At 41.6% G+C, this 16,863-nt stretch overlaps 1 protein-coding gene across 1 annotated transcript in view; it reads right to left on the bottom strand.

Annotated features, from left to right (window-relative positions):
* Positions 1-16,863, bottom strand: part of UNC5C (unc-5 netrin receptor C) — a 347,572-nt gene that overhangs the window by 27,089 nt on the left and 303,620 nt on the right. Inside the window, exons 10-12 of the mRNA XM_004590551.4 lie at positions 16,125-16,469; positions 13,272-13,359; positions 1,625-1,793 (exon numbers count right to left, since the gene is read on the bottom strand). Of these exons, the coding sequence (XP_004590608.2) occupies positions 1,625-1,793; positions 13,272-13,359; positions 16,125-16,469 (602 nt within the window). The remainder of the gene's footprint in view (positions 1-1,624; positions 1,794-13,271; positions 13,360-16,124; positions 16,470-16,863) is intronic.

Here is a 16,863-nt window from a genome sequence, read left to right as displayed (position 1 = left end):
ACAGGATTCTGGACGGACTAGAGAACAGAAACCTCTCAACACTGGTTTATGTCCAAAGGCCTGTGTTAGCTAGGGTGGGGCCAAGTAACTTGGGAATTCATTTCGAATTTCCCACTCAGCTGGCAGGAACTCAAACACTTGAACCCTCATCTGCTGCCTCCAAGGGTGCACAGTATCAGCAAGCTGGAATAGGGAACGGAGCCAGGACTGAAAGCCAGGCGTTGTCATATGAGATGCAGGCATTGGAAGTGACACTTTAATTCCCAGGTCAAATCTTTGTCCCAAGAGTTCTGACATAAGGAAAGTGATTGCTTTAGACATGGTCTTTTAAAAAGCTACCATGGAAACAGCCACAGGGAGTCAGGATGGTATAGGCTTTCTTTATTCTTGTGTCTCTTTGGAGAAAACACCCTTGCTGTTTTCCCAGGTTGCTTAGCAGAGCTGTACACCAGGTACACAAAGTTCCTAACATTTGCTGACCCAGGGGCATTGCTTTTCTACTTGTACATTAAAAACACCTGTGAGGCTCTTCAGTATGTGAATCCATGAGAAGAAACTGTGTTGTGCAGAGGAGCTAAATGATCATAACAAGCAAACAACACTTGCATCTGATCATTTTCTTTGTTAAATACATACAGTGGAAAATATGTGCTATAGTTTGTTCCATTTTTGACAAACATCCTAAGTCCCTCGATATGCACAGATTTGCATCCATAGGCCTGGTTGGGAAGCTATCAGGGCATCCACATGCTACATCCAAATGTTTGACACCTGGCTCCTGGGGACCCTGGGAAGTAGCAATGTTGGCTCAATTAGTTGTGTTTCTGCAACCATCACATGTATCACTGAATTCAGTGCCTGGCTCCTGACTTTGCCCTTCCCCAAAGTGGGCATTTGGGGAGTCAATCAGTAGATGGGAGTACTCTCTCTGATAAGTTCAAATAACTAGTTTAAAAGAAACTCCAATTCTAGTGACACAAACTTTTCATGTACTTTCGTATACTTTCTTTTTTTTAAAGATTTATTTATTTATTTTTATTACAAAGTCAGATATACAGAGAGGAGAGACAGAGAGGAAGATCTTCCGTCCAATGATTCACTCCCCAAGTGACTGCAACAGCCGGTGCTGCGCTGATCCGAAGCCAGGACCCAAGAACCTTCTCCAGGTCTCCCATATGGGTGCAGGGTCCCAAGGCTTTGGGCTGTCCTTGACTGCAGTTCCCAGGCCACAGGCAGGGAGCTGGATAGGAAGTGGAGCTGCCGGGATTAGAACTGGTGCCTATATGGGATCCCGGCACGTTCGAGGTGAGAACTTCAGCCGCTAGGCCACGGCGCCGGGCCCAATAGGTATGTTATATCTGCCGGGCCCAACTTTCCTATACTTTCATATGTATCCCTTCCCAGTCTGCAGTGAGTGTATTCCAAGTGATGAAAAATTCACAAGTGTACTTTCTCTGGGAGGTAGCCCAGGTTCATCCATCATTTTTGTTGTGCTTATGACTCAGATAACAAAGCACCCAGAAGCATTTCTTTCTTGAGGTTCAGCTAAAGCAGCCCCTGCTCATCTGCCTAGATGGCTCCCACGTTCCATGCTTGCCCCACCCTTATCCTAGCAGAGGCTCACCTCCCACTGTCCCTGTGCCACCTGGTTCTTGAGCTGAATCTTCCAGTCTTCAGTGTCAGGATCTGCACAGTGGTGCATGGTAAGGATGACAGGGCGGGTCAGCAGGGCTCCTGGAGGTCCACAGCTCACCACTGGGGTCAGAAGGGTCTGCGAGTCCTCTGTGGGTGGCCTGGGTGGGAGGACAGAGAATCGCATCAGACATTTCCGTAGGATTTAGGCTCTAGCTCCTCATGACCTTCTGACTGCTTAAATTGCACAAACTGGTCAAATATTTTTCTCTTGAAACTTTCGTTTCTTGGGTGGGGGAAGCAAGAAAGCGCAGCACCATTTAATGGGAAGACAGGCTCCTTATACTTGGGACTTTAATCTTACAAGAATGGAGGTCTTTAGGATAACAGTACATCTGCCACTGTCGCTTTGATCCCCTTCCTTCAGACACGGGGTTGCCTTTAGTTTCTTCTTCTGAATACAGGTACCAGCACTTTCAGAGTGGAATGAGAAAGAACAGAGTCTTTACGACATTACATAACTAACATGTTTTTTATGATACTTGGTTTAGGAACTCCCTTGAAAAATATTTCAAAAAAATAATTTCAAAACGAGGACACCCTAGAGCTAAACTTAGTCCAAATGACTTTCAGGAATAATTCCAGCAAGTGTGCACTAGATTCACTCTTTTACATATGAGGAAAAAGAATACAGAATTGTATCAATTTATATGTATGTATCAATTTATAATGACATCTCTTTCCTTTTATACTTCATACTCAACAGTCAGGGCAGAAACATTTTTACGTGTACAAATTCTTTATTATTGTTAAAAGTATCCTTAAATTTTTCCCCAAACAAGACTATAATCAAGAGGAAAATGGGTAAATTAACTCAACCACTCAACTGATATGAGAAAGTTGAGGGGATTGGCCAAATTCTTACTAAGAAGGGCAGGTTATTAATAACTACAACCAATACCTTCTCAACTAGAGTATTCATGCCATCTGCTAGAATAGCATGGATTTAGAACTCATAGAATCACAGAACTCTAGAACATTTCTCAGAAGTCAATAAACGTCATTTTTCACATAAAGCAAGAGTCTCTCTATAACATGGCTGACATGTGGCTAGTTCTTCAGACACGCCCAGAATCACACTGCACTGACCCTGCAGGGTCAACTCACCGATCATTGAGACTTAGAATCAACACCATGTGCCCTCCTGACATTTCCTCCCACATATCCTTGACCTGCTTTCTCTATCACTTGGTTTCATGCATTTGGAGCTTGTTATTATGTTTCCAATCTCCTTTATTACAGAACAAACATCTTCAGTTTTTTTGAAGCCCAGCTGGAAAGGCATGACATCCAGATGTTTTCTTAAATCTCTGCTTTCCCCCCTCCCTCGCAATGACCGTCGGGATCGCTTTGAAAACCCCTCACAGCAAACAATCATACAAACTAAAAAAAAAAAAAAAAAAAAAAAAAAAAAAAAAAAAAAAAAAAAAAAAAACCTAAAATAAATAAACAACAGAAAGTAGAACTTGAAATCTGACAGGAAAGAGCTGGCATGGATTGGCTCATGCCTCGCTGGGTGGGTCACAAAGATTAGTTTTACTCCTCACCATGGTGTTGAGGATTTTCCTGCACACCCCCCCCCCCCAAAAACAAAATGTTCTGCACCTAAAATGTTGACATATATCTTGTTGGAGTTACAGGCCGGTCTGGATTATCCTAAAATCTGCCAAGATCAGCAAAATTTTACTTCAACACAACAACTGGCTAAATACTAAGATGAAATGGACACGAAATAGCTGAATGGTGCCTTGTGGCCATTTTAAGGTATAGAGCTAAATTGTATATGAACTAAATTGTATATGAACTAAATTGTATATGAACTAAATTGAGATGTCAATGAGCTAATCATAGGTTGTGGCTAGGACTTGTTTTCCTTTTTTTATTTATTTATTTATTTTTTTTTTTCTTTTTAATACACTGGTTACTCAAAACCATGTCAACTCCATAACATTGCAAATTGCTGTTGATGTTATATTGGGACTCTTAATTGACTGTGATGATATTCTGCCAGCTCAAACTTCAGACCAGAGAGGGTCTCCCCAAGAAACTGTTCAACCAATCTGGACAATAAGTAGCTGGACTCTGTGCTTGGTATATGTTTGCAATGGGGGAATCTTGATTGAATTTGAACTGTAATACTGCATCAGGGTGGAGGAATCCACCGGGGGGAGGGGGGGGGGGAGGGGGGGATTCCCAGAGCCTATGAAACTGTCACATAATGCAAAATAATTAACAATAAAAAAAAAATCTCTGCTTTCCTATTTACATGGATTTTTGTCCAGATCTCAAAGTCCTAATTAAAGATTGAGGTATCAGAAAATTAACTCAACACTAAGGTAGATGGAGAAGATGATTGATTTTTTTTTATTTTGTGACATTCATGCCTCCAAAATTGCTGTTTTGTATTATTCTTAATCAAGTAATTGCTTATACATGCTATTTAACGGACTTCAGTTAGATAGAAAGATGGTAATAATATGGTTAATCATCTCCTTCATAAAACAAGTCATGAAGCCCTAACAAAGTTAAATAATTTGTTTAAGGTAACCTCTCAGAGTGTGTAGAACATGGGAGGTGCTTAGACTAATCTATATAGTTATGTGGTTTTAAAGATAGCTTCTGTTTCCATGAGCAGAAATTTATATTTAGGTTTCTAATGCTATCATAATTTCTGGGCAAATTTCAGGCCATCTATTTCTTAACACTATGTGCTTCCTCCAAACATTGGCTGTCCTTGCAGTCTTTCATCCTCCATGAATCTGATATGCCTGCATTTATGTTCTCATTCTAATCATTGATGACATTGTAACACAAGAATAGGGCCAGTCAGGGACCTATTCAAGGGCATCACTTAAAACCTCTCCCTTGTCTAATGTTGGAACTTTGAGTTATCTAGTTGAACCCATTCTAAATCCATTAAATGTGCATTGTCCAGTCGACATCTTTCCATTTCATTCACATGCATATGACAAGGGAATATCAAATTCCTTTATAATGACAATGACCACTTGAAATTGATTTTTCTCTAGCTCTTATCTATACTTTATATATTATTTAGTACATAATCTAGAAGTTAGTTTATATCCATTGCCTATCTTCATGTAATAATGAATGATAGCTACTGTAGCTACTTAATATGGTTGGAAAATCACTGCCTTTGGATTTCTCATGTTACTGTGTGTTCCCGTCTTTTCAAGAAAGTTTTGCATAGCAAATGCCCTGGAAAAGAGAGTGCCTGTCTCTGGCACACAGCTTTCATTGTGAGACAGGCTCCCTAAGTGCAGAGCTCCTTTCCTGGAATTCAACCACCAAGTAGATAGATGTCATCTGACCCTCTGCATCACCCTTTCAGAGCTGCAGCCCAGGAAACTGGCACAAACGTAATGATAGCCTGCACAGTGCTCCTAATGCACCATCCTTGGTCTCTGGGCTAAGCATCCTGTGCCTTCTCTCAGCATCCACAAAGCAGTGACAGCTAATTTGGTAACACAAACAAGGTCACATTTCAGAGTTCTCAGAGTTAACAGTTATGATCAGCTGCCAGAACAGAATTATCATTTGGCACATTTTTGAGTTAAAGACATTCGGCTATCACAGCTTCCCCTCTCATTCTAAAGTTGCCCTAGGCTTTCACCAACCTCTGGCATTTCTTTCATCCCATTTAGAAAACCCAAACAAGTTTTATCTACTTTCAGTCCTTTAATATTATCTCTATTCTCTATGAAAACAGTTTCCTCTATTAAATTTAAAGTTATCTGGGTACTTGGAGATGTGCTTTTATTTGGGATCCCAAAGTTATTGGCATCAGCTTAAGATTGCATTATTAGCTCCTTTATCACTGTGGTTTTCATTTCCTCCTTTATCCAGTGTGTTCTCCTAGAACATCAGCAAGGTTTTGCTTTCATTGTAATGTAGCTAATATCACTCAATCTGCCACAGGGAGTGACCTTATTGCTCTCTCCGCTTTTCCTACCAGAGGGAAAACATCAAGGGTTGAATTGGTCTGAGCACTACTTTTGCTACTTTTCAGTTACAAGTGTGCCTTGAGAAGCACTGAGAAGCGAGTGTGGAACTTTTAAGGAAGGAGACTAAGGTGGAGTTCATTTCAAGTGGCCCTTGCAATATAGTTGAGGATTGGAAACATCTGTCTCCCAGTCTGGTATCAGCAGCCAGTGCTTGAGGGGACAAAAAGGGGGCTCATCTCATCACTGCAGTTGGAACAGAAGGGAGAAGAGGATGCCCTGCTGGGATGGGGAGTTGTCAGCCCTGTCCTGTCCCAGCACACCCCTGGCATGCAATATTGATGGGCACCACACTCTGTAGGAGGGGTAGCAAGGGAAGGAGGGGCAGGAGGTGTCAAAAGAATTTATTAACTCAGTGAGGTGCAAGGATGTGATTAATAGGAAAGCGGTGATGTGGAATTCATAACGGGATCAAAAACAAAGAAGAAACAATGGCAAGAACCTTTTGTATGTTCTCAAGATGAAAGAAGTGGCATGGAAATTGGAAACATTTCCAAGTATATATAGAAAGAGTGACTTAGGGAAAGCGGAAGGTTTAACGCTATGAAAACAAAGCTCACAGTATCTAAATCAGTAAAGGTGTCCTTTATTGGTATGAAGGAAGTATATAACACAGTTGTAGCAAAACCCGTCTGTTCTGTGGTTCTGTAGAGAAGTGCTTGCTCCTTCATGACTCCTGTGTGCGCCTAACTGTTCATGCAAACTGTAGATATTAATTGCAGGTGATATGGAAATGAACACAAAGCAGAAATTACTAGTTGAGGAGGCAGCAGTGGAGTGGAACAACAGTGAGGATGTTAAAGGCTTTTCAAGCCAACAAAGATATTATCGCGTAAATGCTGGCTGGGTTCTGACTTCCAGGACAAAGCGCCCAGAGAAGAGTTTCCATTCCCTGCCTGAGATGTTCTCATCTTTTGCTTGACGTTATCCAGGAGGGGAACTTGCACACCAAAGTGCCTGTTTCACAAAACTTTCAGAGTGGAAATTGCCTTTGCAGCTCAGGGCACACCTGCAACGTGGTTAGAATGAGTGCTTAGATTGCCTCCTTTCTGGACAGGAAACTCCAGGCCACAGATATTAACACATCTGCCTGAGGACACAAAGCTAGTTTTCAGCAAGGCTATATTGTCACACACAAGTCATTTAATTTCTGTCACATGGGGGTGTATTTGGGGCTATTTATAATGGATCTAGGGCTTCAATAGAGTTTTATTTTCTGCTTGCTAGAGCAGGCACAGAACTGCTAGAAAAGAATCTCCCCACCCTCCTTTTGTGAAGCTGCAATGCCCCTTTTGTCAAGACAAACATCTTTTGGCAGTTTCCTTAGGATGATAATCCCCCACCTTAGCCAAAGCTGCTTTTCAGAGCACATGTCTTCACCAAAATTTGCTAAAATACATGCACTCCACATCCCTCTCAGGGCCTATCCAACTCACCTGCTATCAAAAGCTCAACTGAGGAAAAAAATGTGGAAGAAGTGCTCAAAGGCAAGCCACCATTTTCTTAGGCCCACATGTATCCCTGGATTCAATCAGAACAGCCAAGTGCTACACTCTGGCATGAATGGCTGGATCCTTGTGCAATGATTTCCCTGAATTTATGTAGTCAGCCTTCCACATATATGGGTTCCTCATTTTCAGATTCAACCTACTGCAGATTGAAAATACTGAGAGGCTTATTGTGTCTGTACTGGACACACAGGATGATTTTCCTTATTATTATTCTCTAAACAATTCAATATGCAATAATATAGCATTTCTATTATATTAGGAATTGTTATCAGTTGAGGTTATGTATATATAAGCACTGCCATTTTATGTAAGAGACTTGAACATCTGTAGAGTTTGGTTTCCACAGGCATGCTGGAACCAAGTGCACATGGTAACTGAGGCACTGCTCTACCTGGCCACAGACACGCTCCTTCCATGCTAACAGAAGCAGCCCTTGACACCCACTGCCCTTTTATTTCAAGGATATTTACAGTTTTACCACAACACCGTTTCTTGAGGAGACAAAAGACAAATAATTGAGCTTCCTCAGGGCAATGTTTTCCTCATGGACATGTGGATTTGTAAGTTATCACAGTCTCCTCCTGAAGACTTGAAAATAGTAAATGCGTGAGCAAGCACCAGGCACTGTGCCGGGAATTACACCAAATACTTTGTATTCTAATGCTCACTTGACTTGATCTTATCTTTCGTAACCTTATTTCCCAATTTGCTGATTTTTTAATCCACTTACTAATTCCTTTTCCTTCCATTAGAAAGACTGTTTTCAGAAATAGAAACAGCATTAAAGTAATTCTTTGTAAGTGGGATTTCTAACAACACCATCTAAAATTGTTAAAAAATGAGGCTTAAACATGCCTGCAACCGCTATCAGCCCTCCACTTCTCCCTCCTCCCCCCCAGAGCTATTCCTTCAGACTGAGAAAACTGGGACTCATGAGTGAAAAAGGAATTTGCTTAAAAGGAGAAATAAATATAATTGAAATGCATTAAGAAATAATGATGTCCATTGCTATGTAAGAAGTTCTAAATAATAACATGCTTTAAAAAGTAGATTATGGGGCAGTGTGGTGGCTTAGTAAAGTAACCCTCCGCCTTTGGCACAGGTATCTCAAACAGGTACTGGTTTGAATCTTGGCTGTTCCACTTCCAATTCAGTTTCTTCCTTATGGCCTGATAAACTAGTGGAGGAGGTTCCAAGAGCTTGAACCCCTGCCCTCACATTGGGGATCTAGACAAAGCCCCTGGCTCCTGGCCACAGACTAGTTTAGCTCTAGCTGTTATGGTCATTTGGGGAATGAACCAGCAGATGGAAGATTTCTCTGTCCTCTCTGTCTCTCTGGAACTCTTTCTAGTAAAATAAATACATCTAAAAAAAAAAACAAGCAAAAGTAGACTTTCTTCTGGGTGCCAAAAGTGAAGGTAGTTCTTTATCTCATCCTATCACATTCCTGGACCACAGCTCACAGATATTCACGTGTGCAGCAACCTTTGTTTCCTCACCACTCCTCCCTTAGTCCATGTCTACAGTGATTTCACCAATGATAAACATCCTAAAATCTCCAACAATGCCTTCCAGTTGATAAATTCAGCATTTAAAAAAACCATTCTTTCTAGTTGCTTACATCTCAGTTTTTGAATACTTTATTTGAAGAAGACAAAGCGCAAGAGTGAAAGTAAGAGAGAACAAGACAGAATCTTCTTTAAAAGTCTACAATAGCAAAAGCCAGGTCAGACCGAAGTCACAATCCAGGAACCTCCTTTGAGTCTCCCCACGTGGTGGCAGGAGCAAATGTGTCACCCACTGCCTCACAGGGCACGTATCAGCGTACAAACAGAACTGGAGCTCAAACCCAGGCACTTGGAAATGGGATGTGCGGATACCACGTGGCATCAAAACCACGGTGTCATCCTCAAGTTTCAGCTTTAACTTCAGTTCTGTTCATCACATCCTCTACCTGCAATTTCTCTTTACCTCCGGTTTTGAGGCTCCTGGTTTCTTCACCCTTACAAACACTCATCCATCACTCAAAGATATTGACTGGGGAGCTCCACCAGATGTGTTGAGCACCATTCCAGTACAGCCTGTTGACCTATCTACCTTCCCCTTTCAGGTTCCATTTCATTTAGGGATCTGTGCTGTCCTTCAGGGCAATGGCTGCTGCCTCTGAGCTCTCCAGATGCTCTGACAGTTGCCACTCATCAAAGGCTTGCTGTCTGAAACAATCAGATGAGTCTTGCCACTGCTTTGCCATACTTCCGGCCAGCTGTAAAACTTGATTCTTTCTAAAGCGTCTTTTGTGTTGTATCCTCTGACTAGGACCTGATTCATTCCTCCTCTTCCCTTTCTCACCCTTTGGATTGCTGCCATTACCCAATCCAACACTCGGCTTTAGGGAGAAAATTCTGATTCATCTGCCAATGCATCCTATACATCCACCAGATGCACCTTTCCAAGGCACTGCTCCACGTGGGCCACCGTGCTGTTCAGAAAACTTCTCCAGCTCCTTAGAGCTTACCAAAAGTGGTCCTTGTCCCTCTACTCTTTTCTCAGTGGATTCTTTCTGATACAACCGCCAGACAAATGCAAAACACCAAGAAAGGCGAAAGCCAACTTTCACTTCTTTAGATGATTTCTCTGTAAGAAAAAAAAGCTGCTACTAGAAATAAGGCAAAAAGCCCACACGAGCAGCAGGAGCTGTGGCTTCTGTGTGCAAAGAGGAGGGCTGCAAAGTCTCCTGTGAACTGTGCAAGGGAGGAGAGAGCCTGAAGCAGCCTCTGTACCCTCCTTGGCTGGAGTTGGCTGCTTTTGCCTTCGCAGCCCGATAAGGCTACTCACTTGCCACTTTACGCCTTCTGTTTGGAGCCTATTCGGCAAGAAGACCCCTCTTGTCACATTCACTGTGCCACATGTAATTAAGTTCACGCCTCCCTTCTGACAACTCCCATCAGCAGATGACCAGCTGGCTGGCATCCAGCTGGAAACATAAGGCGGGTTTGCATGTGATAAAAGGGATAGGAGAGAAGGAAAATGGGGGTGGAGGATGCTCAGAAGTGTCCTATGCCTGCTTTGAAATGACATCCACATCTACCCGCTGCCATCTCCCAAAGAAAACCCATCTCAGATCGTGTGAAGACGAAAAGGGTCTATAAGTGAGCGACAGGAAATGAGGTGCACTAAGAAAGCTGGGGCTGTGTGCAGTTGAGTGTCAGAGCTGCAGAGGAGAGCAGGTACATTAGAAAGCAGAAGGTTTATGGGTCAGATCAATCCCTGTTTGAATTCTGCCTCCCTTGGTTATGAACTGTGGAGTCTTGACTGTGTGACTTCATTATCGTGGGCCTGATTTTTTTCTTTAATGTGGAATTCAGTCTTAACTTGTGGTGCCATGGTGAGCAATCAATGACATGCAGAGTGAACGGCTCCAATGCTTTTACACTATTGCTACCTTCTAAGGCACTTTCTTGTCCTGGTGTTTTACAAACACACAGGTAGCTCACAACAGATTAGCAATGGGACAATTTCTTTTGCATTTGATTTGGATATTTTTTTAAGATGAAAAACATAGAATTAGAAAGCTGGATGCAGTTTAGATGATCCCAATTTTTTTATGACATCCAGAGCATCCTAATTAGGACCAGATGCCTGGAGGCCTTCTCTTCTCCATCAGATCTGCTCAGCATACTGACTTTGGCTACATAAATGTCATAGAGCTTCTGCACAGCTTATTTGATCTTGTGCTGTTGGCCTTGACATCCACAATGAACATGAGTGTGACATTATCTTCTATCATTTTCATACTGGCCTCTGTGGTCAGGTGGAACTTGATGACTGCATAGTGGTCAAGCTTGTTTCTCCTTGGGAATGCCCTTCCGAGGGTGTTTGGGCTGCTGCCACAGGTCCTGTGTTTTGAGCCGCCAGGAGGTGGGTGACATGTGGATCTTCTTCCTGTGGCTGTGGACAGCTAACAGTATTACCTTCTTGGCCTTCAGGGCCTTCCTTTGGCTTTGGCTTTGGGAGGGGCAAGAGCTTCCTTCTTCACCTTCAGTGCCATCTTGGTGAAAAATTGGTTATTTTTGAGAGTTGGTTTCTTGTTTCATAGTCTCTGGAATAAATTTTCTTTTGGGATCTTGAGGTTTTCTGAATTCATTTTCATAAACAAAACTTCTTTGATGCATATCCATTCCAACAGAATCATCCCCTCTGCCTTTAACTTGTGCAGATAAACATAGCATGGGATGGTCTGTGGTTTACAATCTTCACACTCAGAGGCAGAGATACTTAGCAGCAGAGGGTCTGGCTTGATCAGCTGTCTGTCTTAACTCTCTTTCATCTGAATTGCACAAAAATCCTGAGTGGGATACCAGTATGACCAAGTGAGAGAAAAATGTAGAAGGACAGGGAGTACACACTCTTCCAAGCTAGACTGGCACTAGCAACCACTTGAGGCTTGAAGTTTGTTGAAGATAATGGTCATAAGTTGGAAAAGAGAGGTCTTCAAAAAGTTTGTGCAAAATAAAATACAGATCAGTTCATTTATGGTGCCAAGTAAAAATTGAAATCTGGACATACGTTCTTTTCACAAAGCACACTCTCCATGAACTCGTTCAAAACTCCAATAAGAGTTGGGACCATCCTACAACCTCTCTACCTTTAACAGCCAACACTTGGGTCTGTTTACCTTAAATGTCCATGTTGGCAAACTTCTTGATGAATAGATGTATGTAATGCCAAACTTCTTGCTCTGAATAAGAGCAAGAGAAATAAAATTATAAAATGATCTTGGAGTTTGCTATTTTTCTCCTGCATAGGACAGAAGCTTTGTGGGCCTGTGAATGTTGCTTTGCATTGGGAATAGGAAAAAATGAATATTTGATGTGGGTAAATACAAGACCTGTAGTGATTCTCTGTAGCTCACATTGAAAGCATGAATAATATTCCAAAAATTTTATTTTCCTAGACAGGATAGTGGCTGTGTAGGCTAAAGTATACCACCTGAGGAAAAAAAAAGTTTCTGGGTCATACTAAGTATAAATACCAACATTGCCTCCTGGGAGCACAATAAAAGCTTTTTGGCTACTGAAGATCAAGACTGAAAATTGGTGTTCTTCTAATGAAGAGAGGAGGGGAGAAAAGGCAGAATACATGAGAACGATGCCCCTTTCTGCCTTTGTCACGTGTGCTGAATACAGAGCCAGGGATGGGATGCTCATCCCCCTCCCTTGGGAAAAGACATTCGAAATTCTACAATGACGATCTCCACTGAGATGGCATCTCTTATTTTAAAATCTTGTTCTCAGAGTATAATTCAAGGGTCTGAAGTACAATGTAACACACCCACCCACACACTCACTTCAATGGGCCAAGAAGAAGGCCCTTTACAACTTGTTAGAGGCTAAATTGAAACTTGAATTTAGGACTTCTAAATTCTGCTTGTTATTTTTACTTGAAATAACTTGATTATGATATGACACAGTGCAAGAAGCTTCTGGGTCTCGAGGTAGTTTTAGCCAGGCCTAGGCCCATTTTAGAAGACCTCAGCCTGCTTTTAAGAGTGAAACAGAGAAAGCTTGAAACACTGAAGCCAGAAGAAAGCATGATAAGAAAGAAACACTTGGTTGAGGTGGGAAGAGCAGCTCTGTGGGTGAAGGGCTGTCTAAACTTTTGTGGCATTTAACCCCGTAATGAAAACAGGTTGGATTCTGGGTCAGGCCACTAAAGTTGACATCTCTGTGTCTGTTCTTGCCTCTCTGGGCCATCTCTGGATCACAGATCTAGCCATTTCATTGCTCCTATATTCACCTATCTACTTAGGCAAAAGATTGCTGGCCTTCTACCCATACTCAATGTCCCCCAAAGTGCCTGGAGCATCCATCACACATGAAGAGAAGTCAAACTTGGCCTTGTGTAGGTCTAGGGAACAATAACACAAAAACACGTACAAGAAGTGGGGCACTCGAGACAAAAGCATGTTAGGTGTGTGGTTCTGATTGTACAGTTTTTCCCCAGTTAGATATTGTAAAGTCAAGTGTGCCAGAAAAAGCATATTTACCTCATATTGTCTTTCCTGTGTACAGTCACATACATTTCGTAGACTCTCCCTTGGGGAATGGCCCCAGCGGGAATCAGCAAGCTGACTCCTGAATAGCAAAAGAGAAAAAGCAGGCAGTAAGATCCTTGAATCAAAGGAAAATTTCTTAGCATGCCCCACAGCCAGTCAAAGAAAGAGGGGAGGTTTTGTGACCTTGCAACCACAGGCCTCACCCCATTTTCTCTGAAGATCTGGACAGATTTGTAGTGTTCTGCTTTCCTTCGTTAGTGGCCTCATTTCTTATCACAGCTCCTGCTATGGAATTACTTAAAGGGATGATGTAATTTTTTAGCTCTTGTTTCATTTAAAGAATAGACAGATGGTCTCACTGTTGTTTTGCTTGTAAAATAAGGGGAAAACCAACAACTGCCATTAAGATTTCAAACAGCTGTAATGATGCATCATTTCTAAGTTAAAAAAAAAGTTCTGAAAGGATTCAAAATCAGAGAATTGCTAAAACTATAGTTTTTTTTTAAAACCATCCATTTCTTTCTAGGCTATCTGGTTAGCTACAATATTATTCCACAAAAGAATATGATCTGCTAAAGAACTTCTTAAAATTCTGTTTAACTCCAGGAGGTAAACAGCAACTGGCAGTTCAATCACAGCAGGTCACTGTGTCCTACTGGGTAGGTCATTGACTCTACTTTCTTGAGTTGTTTTCTAGGGTGATTGTGCTCCATGGAGGGGTTTGAAGATCTGAGGTTGCATTGAGACCATTGGAAGGTTTGTTAAAACACGAATGACAGGACGCTACTCCAGGACATTCTGACTAGTGAGGGACTAGAGACAGTGCAGTGCAAGCAATTGGCCAGGCGATGCCCATGATGGTGGTCTGAGCTTGATCTGTAGGAACTGCTAGCCCATACTAGTCATCTTCCCAGAGAGTGGTGCAGGATGAACAAAACTCTGAAAATGTTAAGTTCCAGCATGTCACTCCCATGAACTGTAGTTTAGTTTAGTTCAATAAAAAAATTTATGGAGCATTTTTTGTGACTATAGGGTTTGGCATGGTTGTGAATGGCAGGAAGTAAAAGATAGTGTTGTTGTCTTTGAGTAACCCAGCCTTCAAGCAGCAAGGAAACCGGATATGGCAAATGAAGGTGGTGCAATGTGATAGCCTTCCCACTCCTCCCAACCCCCAGAAGGAAGGTAACTTGAGAGTCATGTGTGGTGAGAAGTGCGATGCCATGATGATGAGTGGGATGCTTTGTGAAGGGCAGAGTGGCAGCAGGAAGGCTGCACACGAGGCTACTAAGACTCAGTATTTTCATCGGTTCAATCCACTGAAACCAGACTACAGTGTCATGTTATGGAGAAGAAGAAGAAAAAAAAAAGCCCACATAGCTATAATAAACAGAACATGGCCTAACATCTATTGGTTAACTATTGTTATTCTGTTAAATAACTATTGTTACTTTGTTAAGTGAACACTATCATTAATAATACAATGTATGTGGAGCATCATTTTCTGGTTCACTTGAAGTATTTCAAATATATTCCTTCACTCACTTTTATTTAGCAAGACTTTATAATGACTTACATATTAAAGGTGGGAGGTATAGAAATGGCAAGGAAAAGTATAATCTAATGAATATTCCAGAAGAAAAGAACTAAATAATCATAAAATTTAAACAATGGGAGAATAGGGTGTGTTTGGATGCATTCATTTGATGGACTCATGGTTTCACTGAGTATGCAATGTCACGAAAATGCAAGAAAGTATAAAAAGCACATCATAAAATTATGCATATGTTGAAGAAATTAAGTGGTGTTCTATTCAACACTTCAATTTTATCAAAATATCCTTTTAATGGTATGTGGTGGAAAGTTACCAGGGCACTGAAATGGGAGACTAAATCAGCAGACTGATCAAGGACAATTTTATGATCAAGCTTGGTGATACACTACTCATTGTATCACTAAACTTTCTTTTCTAAGGTAACAATTAACACTTTGGGCCAATGAAGATGTTTTTTTTTACTATCATACCCCCAAACTTACAATCTTGTCTATAAGAATTAAAGAAGATGCAGAAAGGAAATTATTAAGCCTCTTGTGTTCATGGTTTCAAAACCATTGCTGTATTCATTAATGAATACCAATCTTTCAGTATTAACTCAGGTTCACCTTTGCAGAGCTTTCATAAAGCTTGTTTTATTGGTGCCGACATTCCACGAAACAAGCTGAAACAAAATAATGCTACAGTTCCCTGATGAATGCTAGAGTCCAGAGGGAGAAATCAGAGCTTGATGGTAGCTCGGTATAAACATCCTGTGATTCCACAGTGTGTATGAAAGAGTTAATAAAATGAAGATTCATGTCTGATGTACTATTCTCTGATCGCCTAAAAATTCTGAAGTTGCTTCCTGTAACAAATCAGAACTGAACTGACTTATTTTCTAATTAACCGTCCCTTTTAAAGTAAAACGACAGCAGGGAAGGCCTCTGTCTTGATACTGCCTTCTAAAATTCTATTAAGAAGATGGTCCATGACAGTTCGAAATCACAGCTCAGCAAAAAAGTTGTAAGTGAAATATTTCTAGAGGAAGTATTTTCACAGCAGGCTGGGGGAAGACAAATGGCTTTGCTGAGTTGGTCTGATGTAACGTTTCACTTAAATCGAAAAGAGATTTGATTTAGGGAGGATAACTTGAGTTCACCACTACAGAGTTCATGCATAAGGAAGGTTCACCATGGCCAATTTTAACCTCTCAGGTCTAATCAAGACAAATGAAAAAAAAAAAAGGATCTGGGTACCCAAAAGGTATATGTTGAAATGACATGTTGGAAGTTTAAACTGTCATGCATTACCTGAGTTGGGAACAATGAGGTGGCCGCCGAGGGAGTTGAAGGTGCCGAACGCAGTGCAAGATGGATCCGTCTGCCTTGCCAGACTCTGGTTCTTCAGGGTGAGAGCCTCATTCTCCAGCAAGGATTGGGTCATCTGGGGGGACAGCTTGGATGTGAACTCAGACAGGTCATCCTGGGGAGTGACAGTACCTGACGTGTTGAACACTTTGATTTTCAGGTTGGGTAGTGGATCCAGAATGGGAGAATTGGTCATTGGGATTTTGTCTGAGACATCGTGTAGGGCATAGACGGGACCCCTGTACATGGCTGCAGCTGAAGTGAGGTCTGGAGGCACCGCCAGAAGATCTGTAATGGGAAGAAAAGAGAGTCCCATTTGCATCCTCACATTTCCTGAGCCCAAAGCACACAGTTCAGTTAATACTGAAGAGGTACAATTGTAACTCACTGCTGGAGTCTAGGCAATCAGAAAACTAACATCCATTTTTTATTGAGTAAAAATAAGTCGCCAAGCTCTTTCTGCGTTTTCCTTTGAAGTCTATTCATTATACTCAAGGTGCTTAGCCATTTTAATAAATGGAGTTGAACAATGACTTCCATGAGGCCACTGTTCAGTATGTGTTTCCTTTGTTGATGCTGTATCCATGAGCCACTGTGTTGGCACTAACACAAGAGGTCTTATTAAAGTGGGGAAAAAGGAGACAGGAACTCAATCAGTCCATTCTTCAGACAGAAGCTAAAA

This window comes from Ochotona princeps, chromosome 7 (genome assembly GCF_030435755.1).
Source record: "Ochotona princeps isolate mOchPri1 chromosome 7, mOchPri1.hap1, whole genome shotgun sequence".
NCBI lineage: Eukaryota > Metazoa > Chordata > Mammalia > Lagomorpha > Ochotonidae > Ochotona > Ochotona princeps.
The sequence above is the reverse complement of the archived record's forward strand: the minus strand, read 5'-3'. Positions and strand labels throughout refer to the sequence as shown.